At 43.0% G+C, this 24,236-nt stretch overlaps 1 protein-coding gene across 2 annotated transcripts in view; it reads left to right on the forward strand.

Annotated features, from left to right (window-relative positions):
* CFAP263 (cilia and flagella associated protein 263) overlaps positions 1-6,359 on the forward strand; it is an 81,336-nt gene extending 74,977 nt beyond the window's left edge. For both annotated transcript variants that reach the window (XM_007993514.3, XM_073015421.1), the window contains one exon: positions 1,953-6,359. In XM_007993514.3, the coding sequence (XP_007991705.1) occupies positions 1,953-1,979 (27 nt within the window). In that variant the 3' untranslated portion in view covers positions 1,980-6,359. The remainder of the gene's footprint in view (positions 1-1,952) is intronic.
* The last annotated feature ends 17,877 nt before the right edge of the window (positions 6,360-24,236 follow it).

Genomic DNA, 24,236 nt, shown 5'->3' on the forward strand with positions numbered 1-24,236 from the left:
TATTACAAGAGGTTAAATGTAGAGGCCATATAAGAATTCAGCTGTCTTCTATTAAGCCAGATACTTAGAATATTGATAAAAATGTAAAATAATGCTACACTTTGCCCAAAATTTATTTGCCCAAAGTATATTTGTCACAAAAAAAGTTGTGTTAATATGTAATTGGTTTATTATTTTTAGAAGAATTAATAAAGGTTTTTAAGCTTTCTCAGTTTATTTTTTGCTTGAGATAGAGTCTTACGCTGTAGCCCAGGCTGGAGTGCAGTGGCTCACAGCAGCCTCCGCCTCCCAGGCTCAAGCGATCTTTTCAACTCAGCTTTCCAAGTAACTGGGGCTACAGCTCCACAACTCCACACCCAGCTATTTTTTTTTTTTTTTTTTTTTTGTATATGTTGGAGAGATGGGGTCTCACTATGTTGCCCAGGCTAGTCTCAAACTTCAGTGATCTATCTCCAAAAGTCCTGGGATTACAGGTATGAGCCACTTTGCCCAGCCTTTTTTTTATTTTTATTTTTTAAGACACAGGGTCTCATTCTGTCCCCAGCAAGCTACCACACAGTGGTACAATCATAGGTCATTGCAGCCTCCACCACTGGGCTCAAGCAATCCTCCTGCCTACGCCTTCTCCTCCCAAAGTGTTGGAACTACAGTTGTGAGCCCCCACACCTGGCCTCAGTTTTAATTTCTAATCGGTAATTTATTTTTGGTAGATATAATCTGTATAAATAAAACCTCTTTGGAATTCTCAATAATTTGTATAGAGTAAAGGGGTCCTGAGACCAAGAAGAATCACTGGTTTACAGTGATAAAAATTTGTGTTTAGATCTTTTATCCAAATATCCCACTAGGAGACTGACCTCAGGGCATTTGCGCTTGCTCTTTGAATACCTTATTTGTCATGCCCTGTACTGTGATAAAGGTGTGTCTGAGGGGACCTTATCCATCACCTTCCTTTCCTGACAGTAATTATTGTTTTCTCAAAGACATACAGCTTCAACCCTTTTCATCTGCTCTGAATACTGTCCTGAATCATCTATACAGAAAATCTGGAGTGCCATTGTTCAGGTCTTAACTGAAATGTCACTTCCTGAGAGAGGCTGCCTGAAACCCATAACCCATGCCATAGATCAGAAATAAGTTCTTGGCCAGGCGCGGTGGCTCACACCTGTAATCCCAGCACCTTGGGAGGCTGAGGCGGGCAGATCACCTGAGGTCAGGAATTCAAGACCAGCCTGGCCAACAGGGTGAAATCCCGTCCTGGAAGGCAGAGGTCACCAAGATTGCACCACTGCACTCGAGCCTGGGTGACAGAGCAAGACTCTGTCTCAAATAAAAAAAGAAAGAGAGAGAGGGAGGGAGGGAGGGAGGAAGGAAGGAAGGAAGGAAGGAAGGAAGGAAGGAAGGAAGGAAGGAAGGAGGAAGGAAGGGGAAGGGAGGGAGGAAGGAAGGAAGGAAGAAAGGAAGGAAGGAAGGAAGGAGGAAGGAAGGGGAAGGGAGGAAGGAAGGGAGGAAGGAAGGAAGGAGGAAGGAAGGGGAAGGGAGGAAGGAAGGGAGGAAGGAAGGAGGAAGGAAGGGGAAGGGAGGAAGGAAGGGAGGAAGGAAGGAAGGAGGAAGGAAGGGGAAGGGAAGAAGGAAGGGAGGAAGGAAGGAAGGAGGAAGGAAGGAAGGAGGAAGGAAGGAAGGAAGGAAGGAGGAAGGAAGGAAGGAGGAAGGAAGGAAGGAGGAAGGAAGGAAGGAAGGAGGAAGGAAGGAAGAAGGAAGGAAGGAGGAAGGAAGGAAGGAGGAAGGAAGGAAAAGAAAGAGGTTCTTATGGCACCCTGGGTTCTTCCCTCATAGCACCTACCAGGGGGATTGTAGAGTTGCTTCTGAGAGTATTAGTTCAGCCTCCCCCATTCAAAGTAGATCTATAAAGCTAATGTCCTTGTCTCTCTTGTTCATTGCTGTATACTCAGTTTCTAGGACGTTTGTTCAAAGAATGAATGAAGACATGCATTCAACTGCTGTGGACCAGGGGAAGCTACTAGTGGAGTCAGGGGCGCTGCAGCTGTGCACACAGGCATGCAGTGTGGGAGCATCGCTGGTGCATCGCCTGACTTCTGAGGATGCTTAACTTTTCGAACCACAGCAAACTTCATTATAGAACCTATTTTCCAGAGCACGTATACAAGATAGTACTGTGTTGAGGAAGAAATGAGGTGCACCTAGGATCATCAAAATCTTCACTCCACCCCCAACCTCCTATCCCCACTTTTTTGCCACTGACAGATGAGCCCATTGGAAATAAGCCAGTAAGTCTTCCTGGGACCTCCTTCAGCTCCTTCTCCAGGGAAAAGGCAGAATGCAAATACAGTTTTCGATCTTGTGTGAATTTGGAGAATGTGCAATGTAGAGAGGCCCCGTGTGCATTTCATGGCAGATCCAGAAAATAAGGTTTAATGATGAGAAAAGAAGGAAATGATTGTCAAAATATGACTTCATAAGGTACAGCCCCAGGGGGCCTACTTTGGCAGTAAAGATAATTAAGCTTAGATTTTTAAAGGTCAATTTTAACCAGCTTGTGAGGCAAATGGCAACCGTAACATCATCCTAACCCTCCGTATCTATGGCAACTGAATTTCTCAGCCGTAATTAAACATAAAACTACAACTACTGCATTGGTCCCAGCACCAGCTGCAAATACGTATACGAGAACAAAGTAGGCAAACTTGAGATATCCTTTTGGAATATTCTGGCCATTTACTGGGAAAACAAGCAACAGAAGCTGCTGTTAAACCTGCTGCTAATGACGCCAGGTTGCCGGTCCACCAACCTGCCTCTGGGACCTTGTGTGAGAGGAAGACTGATCCCAAATCAATTGTTTTTCATTCATATATTGGTTATAAGCTGTAGAGCAAAGGTAGCAAAAGAAAAAAAAGGTGATTATTTGGATATTTGAATTATCTTTTTAAAAGTATATTTTTCTAATCTCAAACATGATTAAAAATGACCAGGCACAGTGGCTCACGCCTGTAATCCCAACACTTTGGGAGGCTGAGGCAGGCAGATCACTTGAGGTCAGGAATTTGAGACCAGCCTAGCCAACATGATGAAACCCTGTCTCTACTAAAAATACAAAAATTAGCCAGAAGCAGTGGCATATGCCTGTAATCCCAGCTACTTGGGAGGCTGAGGCAGGAGAATCACTTGAACCCAGACGCGGAGGTTGCAGTGAGCTGAGATCGCACCACTGCACTCCGGCCTGGGTAACACAGTGAGACTCCATCTAAAAAAAAAAAAAAGATTTTAAAAAGAAACCAACACATATTTATTGTAGAAAATTTCTAAAATTCAGACAAATGTCAAGAAGAAAAGAAAAAGTACCTGAAGTCCCAATTAGGTTGTTTCCTGTCTTTTTTCTGTACGTGTATTTCATACAATTAGGATTAAGCATATAGTTTTGTGTCCTGTGCTTTTTTCCCATTAATAGTATTTACGATCTTTTTTCCATATTATTATTCTTCAAAAGTACAGCTTTTAACAATGGCAGAAAATTTTTACCATATAACTCTCCTGTAAATTGTCTTTGTACTTTATCTCATTTACTCCGCATTGTGGGATTAGTCATTTTTACAGCCTGTCAGCATGTCCTACATAGGCATTCTAGCTCCCCAATTTAGGAGGTAGAGTTCTTGGCATCTGTTGCACTGATCTCACTCCACTTTGGAGTCTCAGCTGAAGCCAAAACGAGAGTCCCATTTTAGCATCCTGTTCCATATGTAAAATTGGAGGGAATAACTAAGACAAATTAATAAAAATACAACAGTGGTGGTAGACTTTCACCCACTTGTTTCAGTCTTTGTTGGACTAAATAGAGAAAAGAAAGTAAGGATGTTTCAGAGGAGGAGAATATAATGACTAAATGTTCTGAACTGTATCCTTTGAAAAGAGTAGACTTCCTTTCAATTAAATGGAAAAAGATATAATGATGTCCACTGATGAATGGGTAAACAAAATGTGGTATATACATACAAGGAGGCCAGAGTAGTGGTTCATGCCTGTAATCACAGCACTTTGGGAGGCCAAGGTGGGTGGATCACTTGAGGCCAGGAGTTCGAGACCAGCCTGGCCAAAATGGTGAAACCCTGTCTCTACTAAAAACACAAAAAATTAACCAGGTGTGGTGGTGCACACCTGTAGTCCCAACTACTTGGGAGGCTGAGGCAGGAGGATCACCAGAGCCTGGGAGGCAGAGGTTGCAGTGTGCCGAGATCACGCCACTGCACTCCAGCCTGGGTGACAGAGCAAGATTCTGTCTCTAAATAAATAAATAATACACACAATGGAATATTATTCTGCCTTTAAAATAAAGAAATCCTGTCATGTGACAACATGGATGAACCTGGAGAACATGATGCCAAGAGAAATAAGCGAATCACAGAAGGACAAATACATGATTCTACTTATATGATGTCAAACTCATAGAAAGAGAATAAGATGGTAGTTGCCAGAGGCTGGAGGGAGGAGGGAATGGGGAGTTGCTAGTCAGTGGATATAAAATTTCAGTCATGCAAGAGGAAAAAGTTCGAGAGATCCGCTGTATAACAATGTAGTTATAAATAACAGTATTGTGTTGTACACTTTAAAATCTATTAAGAGGGTAGCTCTTACCTTAAGTATTCTTGACACAATGAGATCAAGTAAAACGGAAAGCCCATTGTATATAACAAACTGGAAATTTTACAGTCATATTCCTGGTCATAATGCAAGAACACAAGAAATAAAAGTAGATGAATTGGATGTCTTTTGTAGTTGGTAGTTGGCAACAAATAAAACAAAATAAAATAAAAAGTAGATGCAGAAAGACATTTGAGAATGTCAAGCCTTTCTATCGAACTACTCTAGAACAAAAATACATTTATAAGATATTTGAGAAATAATGCTAATAAAAACACTCCATATAAAAACTCATGGATCACCCTAGAGCTATACTCAGAGGAAAATGCCTACTCTTAAAACATTCTGGGAGTAAGAAAAATAAAATACAGCAGTCAATTAAGTCTGCCTAAGAAGTAGGGAGGAGAAACTTTGTTTTCCCTTCAAGAGCTGCCTGAGGTGACGTGCCCATTTTGTCACACTCCCCAGAGTCAAACACTTTAGCAAAACAATAAAGATCACAACTCCAAGTCTTATTTGGAGCTCAACAAGTTAGACATAAGGTGTTTCGTTGGTTTTGTTAAAAAGCAGATATACTGAGATATAATTCACATCCCACCATACAATCTACCCACTTAAGGTGCAAAAATGAGTGGTTTTTACCATATTCACAGGTTGGTGCATCCATTATTATAACCAGTTTTTAGAACATTTTATTTAATTTTAATTTTTATATTTTTGAGACGGAGTTTTGCTCTTGTTGCCAGGGCTGGAGTGCAGTGGTGTGATCTTGGCTCACCACAACCTCCGCCTCCCGGGTTCAAGTGATTCTCCTGCCTCAGCCTCCCGAGTAGCTGGGATTACAGGCATGTTTCACCATGCCCGGCTAATTTCGTATTTTGGGTAGAGACAGAGTTTCTCGATGTTGGTCAGGCTGGTCTCGAACTCCCGACCTCAGGTGATCCGCCCACCTCGGCTTCCCAAAGTGCTGGGATTTCAGGCATGAGCCACCATGCCTGGCCGGAACATTTTTATTACCATTGAAAAAACTCCATCCCTTGGCCAGGTGGTGGCGCACGCCTTTAATCCCAGCACTTTGGGAGGCTGAAGTGGGAGGATCACCTGAGGTAAGGAGTTTGAGACCAGCCTGGCCAATATGATGAAATCCCGCCTGTACTAAAAATGCAAAAAATATCTAGACTTGCTGGTGCACGCCTGTAGTCCCGGCTACTTGGGAGGCTGAGGTGGGAGGATCGCTTGAGCCCAGGAGGTGTAGGTTGCAGTCAGCTGAGATGGTGCCACTGCACTCTAGCCTGGGTGACAGCATGAGACTCTCTCAAAAAAAAAAAAAAAAAAAAAAGAAAAAGAAAAATCCCATTTCCATTAACAGCCATTCCCCATTTCTCTCCATCCCCACCCTGCTGGCAACCACTAATCTGCTTTCGGCGTCTGTGGATTTGCCTATTATGGGAATTTTATATAAATGGAATCCTATGGAGAGAGAGAGAATGGAGAATGACTGCTTAACTGGGTACAGGAGTGATGAAAAAGTTCCGAAACTAGATAGTGGTGATGGTTGCAAAACATTGAGAATGTATTTAAACATGCCTAAGTTGTACACTTTAAAATGGTTAACCAATCCGGGCAACATGGTGAAACCCTGTCTCTACCAAAAATATAAATAAATTAATTAATTAAATGAATGAATGAATGAATGAATGAATGAATGAATGAATGAATGAATGCCAGGCATGGTGGTCCCAGCTACTCAGGAGGCTGAGGTGAGAGGGTTGCTTGAGTCCAGGAGGTTGAAGCTGCAGTGAACCGAGACTGCTCCACTGCACTCCAGCCTGGGTAATAGAGTGAGACTCTGTCTCAAAAAATAAAAACTAAAAATAAAAAAATCTATAATAAAGCGGTCGATTTTATGTTATGGTGGATTTTATGTAATGTGTTTTTTTACCATAATAATTTTTAAAATCCAAACTAAGGAAAGCTAGTATTTGTGAAGTCATTAGACAGAACCATATCTAATTTAAGAATTAGTCATGAGTATTGAAGTGGATTCCTTTTTGTCACATTGTACTAAGAGAAACAACAAACATTGTCAACCAAATATCACCCAAAACAACAACTATTTAAGCTTATTTAACCAAAACACGGAGGTTAGGCATTTTGTTTCTTTGAAAGCAAGGCATAATAATTTTAACAAAACAAACATGTGGAGCTAAAAAAGATGTTTTAACAATAAATATACAATTTTAATAGATTGTTACCTAAGTGACTATGAAAAGCTTGAAATGTCACATTATGATGCTGGCTTCACCTTGCTCTGTTTATTTACAGACTAGGAAAGAGAAAGATAAGCCTCCAGCCTTATCAAGCTCCTAAAAATTTCTCACTTTGGCAGCATTAAACTATTGTGCAAGAGCAAGTGGGGTCAGGCTCTGTGACTCACGCCTATAATCCCAACAAGCTACCAGCTTTCAGGTCCCAAATGTAATAAGACTCAAAGAAACGGCATCAAATTCTAGAGCAAAATCAATCATCTACCATGATTGTGCTGAATATCCTTCTGTTTCCACGTAAGGGAACATTAAAGTCAGCTTCTGAATGGCTTGAGACTTTAAAAATAAAACTAGCCAGGCGTAGTGCCACACACCTGTAGTCTCAGCTACTCTGGAGGCTGAGGTGGCAAGATTCCTTGAGCCCAGGAGATCAAGGCTGCAGTGAACATGAGTGTGCTACTGCATTCTAACCTGAGTGACAAAGCAAGACCCAGTCTCTATTTTTTTAAAAAACTATTTAAGAAAACTGCAACCAAGTATTAATGCAGTGATTTGTGATCTTGGATGCACCTTAGAATCATCTAATGGCTTTTAGAATCTTCCATGCCCTGGTCACACCCAAGGCCATTTTTTTTTTTTTAATTTATTTTAGGTTCCAGGATACATGTGCAGAACATGCAGGTTTGTTACATAGGTAAACGTGTGCCATGGTGGTTTGCTGCACCTATCAACCCTTTATGTAGGTATTAAGCCCAGCATGCATTAGCTATTAGTCCTGATGCTCTCCCTCCCCCTATGCCATCAACAGGCCCCAGTGTGTGATGTTCCCCTCCCTGTGTCCATGTGTTCTCATTGTTCATCTCCCACTTATGAGTGAGAACATAGAGGCGTTTGGTTTTCTGTTCCTGTGTTAGTTTGCTGAGGATGATGGCTTCCAGCTTTATCTATGTCCCTGCAAAGAACATGATCTCATTGCTTTTTATGGCTATATAGTATTCCACGGTGTAGATGTACCACATTTTCTTTATCCAGTCTATCATTGATGGGCATTTGGGTTGGTTCCAAGTCTTTGCTATTGTGAAAAGGGCTGCAGTAAACATACATGTGCATGTATCTTTATAATATAATGATTTATATTCCTTTGGGTATATACCCGGTAATGGGATTGCTGGGTCAAACAATATTTCTGGTTCTAGATCCTTGAGGAATTGCCACACTGCTGTCCACAGTGGTTGAATTAATTTACATTCCCACCAACAATGTAAAAGCGTTCCTATTTCTCCGCAGCTTCACCAGCATCTGTTGTTTCTTGACTTTTTAATAGTTGCCATTCTGACTACCCCAGACCAACTGACTCAGACATTGGGTGTGAGACCCAGGCATCAGTATGGCATTAAAGCCTCCCAGGTGAGTCCAATGTGCAGAGGTTGGCTGTCATGGCAAGAGATGCGCGACAATTAAGAAATTGGGAACACCTGGCTGGAGGCGGCGGCTCACACCTGTAATCCCAGCACTTTGGGAGGCCGAGGTGGGCAGATTACCTGAGGTCGGGAGTTCAAGACCAGCCTGACCAACATGGAGAAACCCCCCCCAATCTCTACTAAAAATACAAAATTAGCCAGGTGTCATGGCACATGCCCGTAGTCCCAGCTACTCGGGAAGCTGAGGCAGGAGAATTGCTTGAACCTGGGAGGCGGAGGTTGTGGTGGGCTGAGATCATGCCATTGCACTCCAGCCAGGGTAACAAGAGTGAAACTCCGTTTCAAAAAAAAAAAAAAAAAAAGAAAGAAAGAAAAGAAATTGGGAACATCTTCTTTCTATCTGCCAGTGGTAAAGCTACTCAATTTTGCAGAAATAAACGTGTAAGAGAAATCAAAGTCCTGCTCCCAAAAGAACCTTTCAGAAGTTGTTTTGAAAGCTCTGGGCCAGCTACATGGATGAAAGAAATGCTACAAGGGACTTGTGAACCTCGCTTGCATTCAACCACTCATTCATTCGTTCATTTATTCATTCACCGATTCACTCACAAAGTCATTTATCACTGTTATTTATTCCTTCACTCAGTCAGTCATTCGTACAACATTTCATAATGTCAAGTCCAGGAGAAACTGAAATAGAAGGAAGGATGGTGCCTACCCTAAGAAAGCTTGTGATCTGGGATGAGGGTGAGGGGTAACAGATGGCGGTAATTGAGTTCAGGGTGCTCAGGAAGAAGACTGTCCTGGGTGTGACGAAGTGTGGGGGGAAGGGGTGTGTCACCCCGCTGAGTGGGGAGGTGGTGGAGGAGGGGGCTCCCTTGAAGACAGCTTTCTGAAGGAGAGGACACCTGAATAAGACCTGAAAAAGGACCAGGTGTGAGCCCATCTGCAGCAAATCCCCTGTAAGTGTGGCGCTCAGCCTGGCTGCACCTGGGAGATTCCTTCATGTCTGGCTCCACCCCCAGAGACGCAGGTTTCATGGGGCTGCAGTGGGGCTTGGGCATTCATATGTGTTTAAAATATGATTTTTTAAAGTGAAATTCATATAAAATTAACCATTTTAAAGTGAACAATGCAGTGGCATTTAGCACATTCACACTGTCGTCCAATCACCCCCTCTACTTGGTTTCAAAACATTTTATCACCCTTAAAATAAGACCCTGTGTAACCATTAAACAGCCACTGCCCATTCCACCTTCCCCCGGTCTCTGGTGACCACAAATCTGCTTTCTCTCTTTATGGATTTAACTACTCTGGATATTTTGTAGAAAAGGAATCAATCATACAAAATGTGACCTTTTCCATCGCTTCTTTCACTTGGCTTAATGCTCTGCGGTTCCGCCGTGTTGGAGCATGGGTCAGCCTTCCTTCCTTTTCACAGCTGAATAGTATTGGCTGCACCACAGTTTTTGTTTGTTTGTTTGTTTTTTGTTTTTTGAGATGGAGTCTCACTCTGTCGCCCAGGCTGGAGTGCAGTGGCGCGATCTCGGCTCACTGCAAGCTCCGCCTCCCAGGTTCACGCCATTCTCCTGCCTCAGTCTCCCCAGTAGCTGGGACTACAGGCGCACGCCACCGCGCCCAGCTAACTTTTTGTATTTTTAGTAGACACGGGGTTTCACTGTGGTCTCGATCTCCTGATCTCGTGATCTGCCTGCCTCGGCCTCCCAAAGTGCACTGCAATTTTTTATTCATTCATTCGTTGATGGACATTGGGGATGTTTCTGCCTTTTGTGGCTATTGTGAGTAGTGCTGCTATGAACGTGAATGTACACATGTTTGTTTAGTATCTGTTTTCCATTATCATTTGAGGTATATATTGGGCATCTGTAGTTTTCTTGGTTTGTTGTTGTTGTTGTTGTTGGTTTGTTGTTTTTTCTTTCTTTCTTCCTTTCTTTCTCTTTTTTTTTTTTTTTTTTTTTTTTTTTTTTTTTTTGAGACAGAGTCTTGCTCTGTTGCCCAGCTGGAGTGCAGTGGTGCAATCTCCACTCACTGCAGCCTCCACTTCCCCAGTGCCAGCGATTCTCCTGCCTTAGCCTCCTGAGTAGCTGAGACTGCAGGCACGGGCCACCACGCCTGGATAATTTTTGTATTTTTAGTAGAGACAGGTATCTCGCCATGTTGCACAGACTGGTCTCCAACTCCTGACCTCAAGTGATCTGCTTGCCTTGGCCTCCCAAAGTGCTGGGATTACAGGCGTGAACCACGGCACCCGGGTGCATCTGGTTTTTTAAAGCTCCCCTAACAATTCTAAAATGCAGCCAAGGCTGCGAAGCACTCAGTCCAAGCGATGTCCCCACCCTGTGGCTCTGGTTTGAGAAATTAGGTTCCCGGGTCATGGCTCTGGAGAGTCTGATTTAGTGGACTCAGGGGTCTCTCTCTCCTTGAACCTCTCTCTTCCCTGATTGACAGGTCAGCCTACCTATCAGCCACAGGAGTGCCTTGGTAAATGTCCCCTTTGTGAAGGCCAAGAATAGCCCCCTTTCCCTCCGGAGTGAGGTCCCTCACTCCCAGCTCAGGGCCCCTGGCGCCCCTGCCGGTTCCACTCCCCCATTCTTCCTGCTTGGGTCAGCCTCTGCTTCCTATCTGTGGGCCAGACTTGGGCACCCAAATGCCCCAAGAACAAATCACCCTGTTTAGAGACAGGGCAGCCTGAATGGATCTTTAAGGCCCAGCGCCCTCTAACCCTGTAAGGACACAGTCGGGCTAAAGATGCCTCCATCATTCTTGTGGCTTGACAAGATATCTTGGTCTGAAGCATTGTTATTCTGGTTATGAGCCATGACACAGTTGTCACCAAGAACCTTTTATATTTGTGTGACTAACGGGCCTATCCTGTAGATTTTCCCTAAGCAAAGGAAGCTGCTTCGAAAGAGATCCCTTGGCCGGGCACAGTGGCCCACGCCTGTAACCCCAACATTTTGGGAGGCTGAGGTGGGCAGATCACTGAGGTCAGGAGTTTGAGACCAGCCTGGCCAACATGACAAAACCCCATCTCTACTAAAAATACAAAAATTAGCCAGGCATTATGGCGCATGCTACTTGGGAAGCTGAGGCAGGAGAATCGCTTGAACCTGGGAGGCAGAGGTTGCAGTGAGCCGAGACCATGCCGCTGCACTCCATCCTGGGTGACACGGAAAAGACTCCATCTCACAAAAAAAAAAGAAAAAAAAAAGAAAAGTCCCTTAACCTCTAGAAACAGAACTATGCCAACAATTTTCAAATAGCCCTTCTCCAGTCTCCGAAAAATTAGAGTCCACGGAGCACTGGTTATTTAGATAAACCAAAATGGTATAGACTCTGGCACCAGTGTCAAATCCAAGGACATCATGGGGCCTCTATGAGTGTACAGTTACCTGGTGTGACCTCTCCAGAGTGAGGCAGCCGCTTCCCTCACTTGAGAACTAGAAAACCGGGACGAAGCAGACTTGTTTGCCGGAGTAGGAAAGGTCAAAGTGGTTATAAAAAGCTTGCACAATAAAAGGCAAAACTTCTGGAAATAAATACTCTTGTGACAACCAAGTCCCATTCTACAAGTCGGGGAACAAAGCCGGTTTAATATATTTAATCCGGGCAGGCATGGTGGCTCATGTCTGTAGTCCCAGCACTTTGGGAGGCCAAGGCAGAAGGATCGCATGAGCTCAGGAGTTCAAGACCAGCCTGGGCAAAATAGTGAGAACCCCATCCCTACAAAAGGAATTTTTAAAATAGCCAGGCATAGGCCAGGCATGGTGGCTCACCCCTGTAATCCCAGCAATTTGGGAGGCTGAGGCTGACAGATCACTTGAGGCCAGGAGTTCGAGACCAGCCTGGTCAACATAGTGAAACCCCATTCCACTAAGAATACAAAGAATTAGCCAGGTGCGGTGGTGCATGCCTGTAGTCCCAGCTACTCAGGAGGTTGAGGCAGGAGAATCACTTGAACCTGGGAGGCGGAGGTTGCAGTGAGCCAAAGGTTGCAGTGCACTAAGATTGTGCCACTGCACTCCAGCCTGGGTGACAGAGGCTCCATCTTAAAAAAAAAAAAAAAACCAGGCATGATGGTGTGTGCCTGTGGTCCCAGGTACTCAGGAGACTGAGGTGAGAGGATCACTTGAGTCCAGGAGGTTGAGGCTGCAGTGAGCTGAGATTGTACCACTGCACTCCAGCCTGGACCACAGAGCAAGACCCTCTCTCAAAAAAAAAAAAAAAATACACTTAGTCTAAATGTTGAAATGCTTATACCAATATTTATTTCTCCTATGGGCCAAACTCTGAACTCAAAGTATTAACACATATTCACCCATTTAATTCTCACAACAACCATGTGGGTAGAATGTTAAAGATGAGGCAACTGAGGCCTAGAGAGGTTAAATGACATGCCCAAGGCCACACAGCTGGTAAGCAGGGGAACTGGGATGCAAACCCAGATACGTCTGACTTCAAAGTGTGTGCGTTCTGAATTACAAATATCTTGAAAACAACATCTGTTGGTCTTTGGGAGGCCGAGGCGGGCAGATCACTTGAGGTTAGGTGTTTGAGACCAACCTGGCCAACATGGCAAGACCCCATCTCTACTAAAAATACAAAAATTAGCCAGGCATGGTGGCACGTACCTGAAGTCCCAGCTACTTGGGATGCCAAGTAAGATAATCACTTGAACCCAGGAGGCGGAGGTTGCAGTGAGCTGAGATTGCACCACAGCACTCCAACTTGGGCAACAGAAGGAGACCCTATCTCAAAAAAAAAAAAAAAAAAAGAGAAAACATCCGTTGGAAAATAATGACCTACCGATCTTCATAAATGCTGCAATCACTCAGAATGATAAGGATGTAAGAGATAGTCACTGGGCATGTTTTACAAATAGAAAGAACATGCTGTAACCTAACTGCTAGGTTGGCAGTCTTTGAGGTGAGGGACGTGGCGAATATCCTTGTGTTCACAACACAGAGTCTGGCCCTGGGTAGAAACAGTGCTGGGTGAAAACTGGCCACTACTGACATATTATTCCCATATGAGGGGGCTAGTTACTCCAGTGGCCCTCAAAGCAACATGTTTTGTAAAAGAAGTTATGTGTTGGATTGCTCTTTAAAATTGAATAAACCATACACCGCGTGCATTGGCTCACGCCTGTAATCCCAGCACTCTGGGAAGCCGAGGTGGGCAGATCACTTGAGGTCAGGAGTTGGAGACCAGCCTTGCCAACATGGTGAAACCCCATCTCTACTAAAAATACGAAAATTAGCCGGGCGTGGTGGCACGTGCCCGTAGTCCCAGCTACTCAGGAGGCTAAGTCAGCGAATCGCTTGAATCCGGGAGGGGAGGTTGCGGTGAGCCGAGATCACACCGCTGCACTCCAGCCTGGGTGACAGAGTGACACTCCATCTCGAAAAAAAGAAAAGAAAATTCAATAAACCATAAATCTATAAAATGTCTTCTTTTACTTTTACTTTTATTTTTGAGACGGAGTCTCGCTCTGTCACCCAGGCTGGAGTGCAGTAGTGCAATCTCGGCTCACTGCAACTCCGCCTCCCAGGTTCACACCATTCTCCTGCCTCAGCCTCCGGAGTACCTGGGACTACAGGCGCCCGCCACCTCGCCCGGCTAATTTTTTTGTATTTTTAGTAGAGACGGGGTTTCACCGTGTTAGCCAGGATGGTCTCGATCTTCAATAAAACGTCTTTTTAGAGCTTCTATTTCACAAGAAGATGAGCTTAAAAATATATTATTTAAAACGTTGTTTTATATATTATTTAAAATATTATTTATAATGTGATAGAATATTTAATATTTTATTAAACATTAATATTTAATGTAATATTAAAATGTTATTATAATAAAAATAGTATTATTTAAAGTATCATTCACTGAACAACACACCTCACTCCAGAGGTACAGAGAATTCCAGGACAGTTGCAGTAGACATGGGAACATTTTTTTTCTCAACTGGGTGAGTGTGAAGCTCTCAGTCGTTTCCTGTGGTGAACGCATAAACGGTGAACGCATAAACGTTGTCACCCATGCATTGCCCAAGAAAGTTAAATATTTCCGTCCTCCCCCAAGCAGTCCCGTCAACCAAATACACCACTGGTGCTTCCGTGCGATGATCATTTCTGCCGACAGGGGGCGATCTTGCTCGCCACATTCTATATTGACGCTTCCTCAAGCCGTCTGAACGTGGCACTCAAGAAAATTAAGGTAAAAGGTTTCTATGCTGACGATTCCTTGGCGGAGAAACTATTTGCAAACAGCAGGAGAAACGTGCTCAAAAGCCAAAGCGCTTTCCCTGGTTTCTGATCACTGTTTATAGGAGTAACTGCTGTAGAAAAGAAAGACAGAAAAAACTGCTTGTTTTTGTCAACTTGTTGCAAATGTTAAAACTTTAATTAACGTGTTAGCTTCATTGATGTCAGGTGACTTTTTCATCGGCTGCATTTCCAATGAGGCAAAGTGGCAAACTCATCCTTTCTGTGAAATGAACTGTCACAGCCAATGGGCCACGCAGGAGGTGTCACCCTCGCTGGGTGATAGTTTGGAGCGTTAACTCCTCATCTCTGAAACTTGGGCTTCTAGCCACTCTCTGGCTTCCCTTGCAGCCTCTTACAGACCTGAGTGAACCCAGGAGACTAAACAGGGCCGTTTTCAGCCTTAGCACCGGTTTTGTCTTGGAGTTCAAAGGTAAGATTTCATGCGATGGAAAGTCTGTTGCTTTAAAAGCAAACCAACCAGGCCGGGTGCAGGGGCTCACACCTGTAATCCCAGGACTTTGGGAGGCCAAGGTGGGTGGATCACTTGAGGTGAGGAGTTCTAGACCAGCCTGGCCAACATGGTAAAACCCTGTCTCTACTTAAAAAAAAAAAATACAAAAATTAGCCAGGCATGGTGGTGCACACCTGTAGTCCTAGTTACTTGGGAGGCTGAGGCAGGAGAATCACTTGAACCTGGGAGGCGGAGGTTGCAGTGAGCCAAGATTATGCCATTGCACTCCAGCCTAGGAGACAGAGTGAGACCCAGTCTCAAACAAACAAACAAAAAAACCAAAAAAGTAAACCAACCAACCCTCTAAAACTGCTGTTACAGAGGCCCAGAGGTGTCAGGTGGCATAAAGTGGCAGCTGGAATTTAAACTCCAAGTCTCTTAACTCGAAAAATAAATCAAGTTGACAAAGATAAAGCTCTTGACATAGATGGCGTTTAAGCCTTGTTAATCCATTTTAAGATGTTCTCAAAAATTTGTGTTGGTAAGCTTGAATTCTAAATGGAAGTTCAAGAAATCCAAGCTTCAGAGTGGAAAACTGTAATCATAATTATTTACTAATTTTTAAAGAGACAGTGTCTTGCTTTGTTGCCCAGCCTGGAGTGCAGCGGTGCAGTCTTGGCTCACTGCAGCCTTGAATTCCTACCTCAAGCAGTCCTCCCACCTCAGCCTCCGAAGGAGTGAGGACTACAGGTGTGTGCCACAACACCTGGCAACTTTTATTTTTATTTTTTGTAGAAATAGGGTTTCAAACTCCTGGGCTCAAGCAATCCTCCCACCTCAGCCTCCCAAAGTGCTGGGATTATAGGCATGAGTCATGGTGCCCAGCCCACAACTATTTTTGAAAGATGACCGACACACGACCCTAAACTCTTTTGTTTGGGAAGATGAAAATAGGCCTCACTACTTATAGCACAGATGAGTTTTCAGGAGCACACCTGGCAATGTGATTGCCCAACATCCACGAAGTTACAGAACAGTTTTGAGCTGGAGGAAATGCCTGGATGGAGAAGGATTTCCATGTGAACAGACAATGGACATCTGCTTGTCTCATACAGACTTTTCTCCCAGGGGAGAATTCTGTCCTTCCCTAACGGACAGGGTGGGGCCGCTCCCCACTGTGGAAAGAAAAAAATTATTTTCATGTTTTTAGGGAACAGGGGTATTTGGTTACATGAGTAAGTTCTTTAATAGTGATTTGTGAGATTTTGGTGCACCCACCACCCGAGCAGTATACACTGAACCCAATTTGTAGTCTTTTATCCCTCACCTCCTTTCCACCCTTCCCCCATACCCGGAGTCTCCAAAGTCCATCGTATCATTCTTATGCCTTTCATCCTCATAGCTTAACTCACACTTATGAGTGAAAACATACGATGTTCAGTTTTCCATTCCTGAGTTACTTCACTTAGAATAATATTCTGTGGGCCGGCGTGGTGGCTCATGCCTATAATCCCAGCACTTTTGGAGTGAGCATATCACCTGAGGTCAGGAGTTTGAGATTAGCCTGGCCAACATGATGAAATCCTGTCTCTACTAAAAAATACAAAAAAAAAAAAAAAAAAAAAACTTAGCCAGATGTGGTGGCAGGTGCCTGTAATCCCAGCTACTTGGGAGGTTGAGGCAGGAGAAACGCTTGAACCCGGGAGGTGGAGGTTGCAGTGAGCCAACATCGTGCCATTGCACTCCAGCCAGGGCCACAAGAGTGAAACTCTATCTAAAAAAAAAAAAAAGGAAAGAAAACAAGGGAAAAAAAGAAAGAATAAAAGTCTGCGGCTGGGCGTGGTGGCTCATGCCTGTAATCCTAGCACTTTGGGAGGCCAAAGTGGGTGGATCACTTGAGGTCAGAAGTTCGAGACCAGCCTGGCCAACATGGCAAAACCCCCTCTCCACTAAAAATACAAACATTAGCTAGGCATGGTGGCATACACCTGTAATTCCAGCTAGTTGGGAGGCTGAGGCACAAGAATCTCTTGAACCTGGGAGGCGGAGATTGCAGTGAGCCGAGATTGCACCACTGCACTCCAGCCTGGGTGACAGAGCGGGACTCTGTCTCAAACAATAGAAAAGAATAATAGCCTGCAGAAGGCTCCTTCTCTCCTTTCCTTCCCTTTCCTCAAACCTGGATTGCACTCCATATTGTTGCCGCCGGGAAAACCACAGTCACTGTTTCTGCTGTAGCCCTGACAACAGGTGGTCAAGGACACAATGGATAATTTTGGTTTGGAAAGGACAGAGCTCGGATGGTCCAGTTCCCTCAGTTTGCAGAAGTGGGGGTTGGCAAGTCGCCTGCGCCACCTTTGGTAGCACAGCTGTGGCTAGAGGCAGCTGATCTGGTGTTTAGTTAGGAGTTTTTCCCATTGCATCCCAAGGGATCAAGACTGGAGGGACCACGCACATCGGAAATTGCCTTGGAACTTTTTATGACCAAGTCCCTAGAGAGTTCTTTTTTTGGCTGCTCACAGAACTTAGTTCCTGTGATCTGAAAACCAAAAGAATGGTGAGATTTTGGAATATTCTGTTGTTTTCATGGCCCTACTCTGTTTAATAAAAGAGCTTTTCAACCTCCCAGCTTGATTTAGTTGTTGAAAATGTAGAATTTAGGCCGGGTGCAGTGGCTCACACCTGTAATCCCAGCACTTTGGGAGACCGAGACAGGCAGATCACCTGAGGTCAGGATTTCAAGGCTGGCCTGGCCAACATGGTGAAACCTCATCTCTACTAAAAATACAAAAATCAGCTGAGTGTGGTGGCAGGTGCCTGTAATCTCAGCTACTCGGGAGGTTGAGGCAGGAGAATCGCTTGAACCTGGGAGGCAGAGGTTGCAGTAAGCCAAGATCGTACCACTGCACTCCAGCCTGGGTGACAGAGCAACACTCTGTCTCAGACAAAAAAAAAAAATGAAAAGAAAAAGAAAATGTAGAATTTAAGTTAGACATTGTTTCCAACTCAGAAGCTCTTCCTCTCTTCTTCTCAAAACCTCCCATTTTTCCAGGCCTAGTTCAATGTTTCCCCCACAACATCCCTACAAGATCTCCCTCAATTAACCCAAGTAAGGTAACTGTCTTCCTTCCACACAGTGCTGGAACTTCTCTCATTCGAAATCTCTCTTCCTCGCCCTCATATTAAAAATGGTATTAAAGGCCGGGAGCGGTGGCTCACGCCTATAATCCCAGCACTTTGGGAGGCCGAGGCAAGTGGATCACGAGGTCAGGAGATGGAGACCATCCTGGCTAACATGGTGAAACCCCATCTCTACTAAAAATACAAAAAATTAGCTGGGTGTGGTGGCGGGTGCCTGTAGTCCCAGCTACTCAGGAGGCTGAGGCAGGAGAATGGGGTGAACTGGGACACAGAGCTTGCAATGAGCTGAGATCATACCACTTCACTCCAGCCTGGGCAACAGAGAGAGACTCTGTCTCAAAAAAAAAAAAAAAAAAAAAAATTGTATTAAAACTACCTTTCCCAGACCAGAGTCCAAATCCACTGGTTTCTTCAATCAATATATGAGTGTCTGTCCCCCTCATGCATGTATCATTGACGTCTCTATCTTTGCCATTCTGATACGTAAAAAAAAAAAAAAAAAAAAAAAAAATTCTATTTTTTTCTTTCAGTAAGAGTTTATAAGCCTTTTTTTTTCAGTCAGACATCATAAGCCATTTTTGCTTCTTTTTCTGGGTCTGCTTATTCTTGCACTTTGTCCATTTTTCTATTGATTTGTTGAACTTATTAATCAATAGGAACCGGTTATGTATTAAATAAACTCTAAAATAGGTCATGCCATTTAAAAAATATTTATTTATTTATTTAATTTTTGAGACAGGGTCTCACTCTATCACCCAGGCTGGGGTGTAGTGGTGCAATCATGGCTCACTGCAGCCTCCACCTCCTGGACTCAAGCGATCCTCCCACCTCAACCTCCTGAATAGCCGGGACTACAGGCTTTCACCACCATACCCAGCTAACTTTTCTTATTTTTCACAGAGATGGGGTTTTGCCATGTTGCCCAGGCTCTTCTCAAACTTCTGGACTCAGGCAGTCTGCCCACCCTGGCCCCCCAAAGTGCTGGGATTACAGGCGTGAGGCACTGTGCCCAGCCTAAAAAATATGTATTTATTTAAGGCTGAGTAAAGGGGCTCATCCCCGTAATCTCAGGAGTTTGAGACCCTGTCTCTAAAATGAAAATAAAAAGATTTTAAAAATTAGCCGAGTGTGGTGGCATGCACCTGTAGTCAAAGATACTCAGGAGGCTGGGGTGGGAGGATTGCTTGAGCCCAGGGGTTTGAGGCTGCAATGACCTCAAACTCACTGCAGTGAGTATGGCTACCCGCCTGGGTGACAGAGTGATGCCCTGTCTCTAAATATACATAAAGGTATAGTTTATACCATAAATCTGTGATATAAGTTTTTCCTGTGCATATGTTTTAACCTTTATATGGTAAAATTTATCAGTCTTTTTTTTTAAGGCTCCTTGATTTTTGATCTAGCTTGGAAAAATATTCCTGACTTCAAGATTTTAAAAACACTCTTTTTTCCTAACATTTTTTCAAGTACTTTTAATGGTTTTACTGTATCGAAATTTTTGCTCCGTTTGGAATATATTTGGGTGTGAAGAGTACATTGGAATTCAACATAAAAGTTTCCCAACCCACTTATTAAATAATCTACCTTTTCTTACTGATTTGAAATGCCATGTTATCAAAAAACAAATCATCTTTTGGGTTTTTGTGAGCCCTCTAGTCTGTCCCATTGATTTGTGTGGCCACTGGGGTGCCAGTATTTAGCTGTCTTTATTACTTCTTGGCTTTCTTATGGTATTTGTTACTTTCTGCACTACATTATGTAAATTCACAGCAATGTCAAGATTTGTCACACTTCCAAATTTTAGGTCCTTTTTCCCCCTAGACAGCACTCCCCTTCGTTGCCCCCGCCCGGCCCTGGGGAACTTTTTTTCTTCTTCTTCTTTTTTTTTTTTTTTTTCTTTTTTTGAGACAGTCTCACTCTGATGCCCAGGCTCGAGTGCAATGTTGTGATCTCGGCTCACTGCAACCTCTGCCTCCCAGATTCAAGCGATTCTCATGCCTCAGCCTCCGGAGTAGCCGGGATTACAGGCACCCACCATTACACCCGGTTAATTTTTGTGTTTTTAGTAGAGACGGGGTTTCACCATGATGACCAGGCTGGTCTCAAACTCCTGGCCTCAAGTGATCCGCCCACCTCGGCCTTCCAAAGTGCTGGGATTACAGACATAAGCCATTGACCCCAGCCTTCTCTTCTCTCTTAAACTTATTATCTCTATCACTCATGTGAAGCTTAGTGTCATGCAGTCTTTTCTGGTTACTCACTTTTTTTATACACATCTTATTTTCCCACGAAGATTGTCTCTCCTGGAAGGCTAAGCTAATCTTTCATGTACCTACACCATCCGCAGCAGTATCTGATACACTGCTAGGCACATAGAGAAATTCTGAGGATACTGTTAAAAAGCATTGTCTCAAAATTGATAAGAATTAACATGGTAAGTATTAACTTCTAAAATAAATAACATTTATTGAGAACATTTATTTTAGAAGTTGTCTCTCCCAAAAATCAGTCCTTTTTCAACAACCAATAGTTTTTATTTGCAAATTTTGTTCAAGGTTATTTTACATTTTAAAATTCATTTTATTTTTCGTTGTAAAATTTACATAACATGATATTTACCATTTTAACCACCTTAAGTGTATAGTTCAGTAGCATTAAGGACATTCACAGAATTGTGCAGTCATCACAACCATCCATCTCCCGAACTTTTTAATCTTGTGAAACTGAAATTCTGCATCTATTAAACACTGACTCCTCATTCCCCCTCTCCCCAGCCCTGGCAGCCACCATCCTTCTTCTTATCTCTGTGAATCGGACTACTCTAGGTACCTTATATTAGTGGAATCATACACTATTTGCCTTTTTGTGATTGGCTTATTTCACTTAGCATAATGTCCTGAAGGTTTATCCATGTTGTAGTATGTGTCAGAATTCCCTTCTATTTTAAAGCTGAATAATGTTCCATTGTGCTTATAAACCACATTCGGTTTATCCATTCCTTCAACTAGGGTTGCTTCTACCTTTTGGCTATTTGTGAATACTACAGCTATGAACATTGGTTTACAAGTATCTGTTCCAGTCCCAATCTGTTTCAGCTCTGTTGGGTATATACCCGGAAGTGGAATCGCTGGGTCATATGGTAAAATCTATGTTTAATTTTTTGAGGAACTGCCATCTTGTTTTCCACAGCAGCTGCATCATTTCACACGCCCACCAGCAGCCCACAAGGCTTCCAATTTCTCCACTTTCTCATCAACCCTTATATTCTCTGTTGGGTTTTTCTTGTTTGTCTGTTTTCTTTTCTTTCTATAATAGACCTCCTAATGGGTGTGAGGTGATAGCTCATTGTGGTTTTGATTTGCATTCCCTAATGGTTAATGACACTAAACCTCTTTTCCTGTGCTAAATGGGTATGTGTCTATGTCTTCTTTAGAGAAATATCAATTGAAGTCCTTTGTCCATTTTTAAGTCTGGTTACTTGGTTTTTTTTGTTGTTGAGTCATAGTGGTTTTTAAAAAATGTTCTGGATATTAACATCTTTTAAGATATATGATTTGCAGACATTTTCTTCCATTTCATTAATTTCCTTTTCACTCTGTTGATAACATCCTTTGATGCACAAAAGTTTTAAATTTTTATTTTAGCCCAATTTACCTGTTTTTCTTTTGTTGCCTGCTGTTGGTATCACATCCAAGAAGACCCTGACAGTCTGATAGTATGATGTGGTCCCTTAAAATGGGCTGTCACCCTAAAATATTAGAAATTCTAATAAGAGAGCCTGGGCCAGCCAGTTATATAGGTTTTTCCAGAAAGTGTAAGTTGTTCCAGAAAATGTGAAAGTATGTGTCCCAATTCTCCTGGTCGATAGATTTGGCTTACAGGATCCATGTAACATGTTTTCATTACTGAGTGCAACTCTGTCCTCAGAATACCTTGTCAGAGCAGAAGAGGGCAGATGTGGTCCTACAGACACAATTAATAAGACAAAAATGTTGGGCAAGGTCATCTTGGAAAAGGTTGTTACTCTTGGAATTTTAATAGGCCCAACTGTATTATAAATTGTATCTGAAAGGCACAACTATGTAAAGTACAATTTATTCTTCAAAATACAATGGAGGATTGAGTGAACATGCAACTGTAACCACAGGACAGGAAGGGAGTCCTGAAATATGCTCTGATGGCAACTCTGGGCTTATCTTGGTATCAGAATGATCACACGCTTTAGGCCGGGCAAGGTGGCTCACGTCTGTAATCCCAGCACTTTGGGAGGCCGAGGTGGGCGGATCACTTGAGGTGAGTATTTCAATACCAGCCTGGCCAACGTGATGAAACCCCATCTTTACTCAAAATACAAAAATTAGCCAGGTATGGTGGCATGCACCTGTAGTCCCAGCTACTTAGGAGACTGAGGCACGAGAATCGCTTGAACCCAGGCACGAGAATCACTTGAACCAGGAGGTGGAGGTTACAGTGAGCTGAGATTGTGCCACTGCACTCCACCCTGGGTGACAGAGTGAGACTCCACCTAAAACAAACAAACAAACAATGCTCATAAGCTTCAAGTTCGATATCCAGAACATTCTGCTTAACCCCCTAATGTATTTATTTTTGTCACTTGTTTCTGGTATTCATAAAGGTATCTTTGTCTACTGTATATGATTTAAAGGAATTTCTCTTACATTTTCCCCAAATTTGAAAGCAGCAACCTTCTGTTCTGTAGACCTGTGTGAAAATGTCAAGTGCACACAAACATGAGACTTAAAATACAGATACATTCTTAAGTCATCAAAAATATGTAAAGGGTCAAAACTACATTTTTAAATTATATTCTGGTTTAGAGTTTTCAAACCTTCAAAAATCACAAGTCATTTTTTAAAAAGTCCTGAGCCTTTACACTAAAATGTAAATTGACCTTTTTCAAACACAAATTTGACTGATACATAGAACAAAGATTATAAAGAAATTTATGTGCGTTATACCTAGCGATTCATATTAACGGCGAGTTTTGAGAAAAGAGTAGTAACAGTAATAACATTTCAGAGTTACTAGGTTAGAGATCAAGATTACAATAATTTTTTTCCTTTTTTTGATGTTGCAGCCTATCCAAATCAAAAGAAAACAAATATATTTTCCACCTATAGATGGCAATATTTGTACAATGAGTTTACCTTTATTAAAGGAAGATTATTAGAAATAATCTTGATGTAAAAATCTTCAAAGCTTTTTATAGTGGAAAACTTCCAGCATACCCAAAGGTAGACAGAGTAGTATAATGAACCACCGTGCTCCCACGATTCACGTCAACAGTTACCATGGCCAGTCTTGTTTCATTGACCCACATCCCCTTCCCCTCCATCTGGATTAATTTGAAGCAAATCCCAGACTACTGCAAAATTAAAATAGAAAAATAAAGTTATGATACCACCTGCAAAACACCTTCAAGGAATTCTGTTGGTACCCATGGAATCCTAAAAATAAATAAGTGGTCAAATAAGAAACAAACGAAAGCAACCCTGATGCTGTGAAGATAAAAAACACTACGGTGGCTCATGCCTGTAATCCCAGCGCTTTGGGAGGCCGAGGCGGGCAGATAACGAGGTCAGGAGATCGAGACCATCCTGGCTAACACGGTGAAACCCTGTCTTTACTAAAAATACAAAAAAAATTAGCTGGGCGTGGTGCCGGGCGCCTGTCATCCCAGCTACTTGAGAGGCTGAGGCAGGAGAATGGCGTGAACCCGGGAGGCAGAGTTTGCAGTGAGCCAAGATCGCGCCACTGCACTGCAACCTGGGCGATAGAGCGAGACTCCATCTCAAAACAAAAAACAAAAACAAAACAAACAAAAACCACTGAATGCCATAACATTTCATGATAAAACTTTATGTCTATCACACACTGTAAGGTTTATATACGTATAGTGTACAGGTAAAATAAAAGGTAATACTTTAACTCTTTAAAACAATTACTAGGCCTGGCACGATGGATCATGCCTGTAAACCCAACACTTTGGAAAGTTGAGGCA

The sequence above is a fragment of the Chlorocebus sabaeus genome, chromosome 5, assembly GCF_047675955.1.
Source record: "Chlorocebus sabaeus isolate Y175 chromosome 5, mChlSab1.0.hap1, whole genome shotgun sequence".
Lineage (NCBI taxonomy): Eukaryota > Metazoa > Chordata > Mammalia > Primates > Cercopithecidae > Chlorocebus > Chlorocebus sabaeus.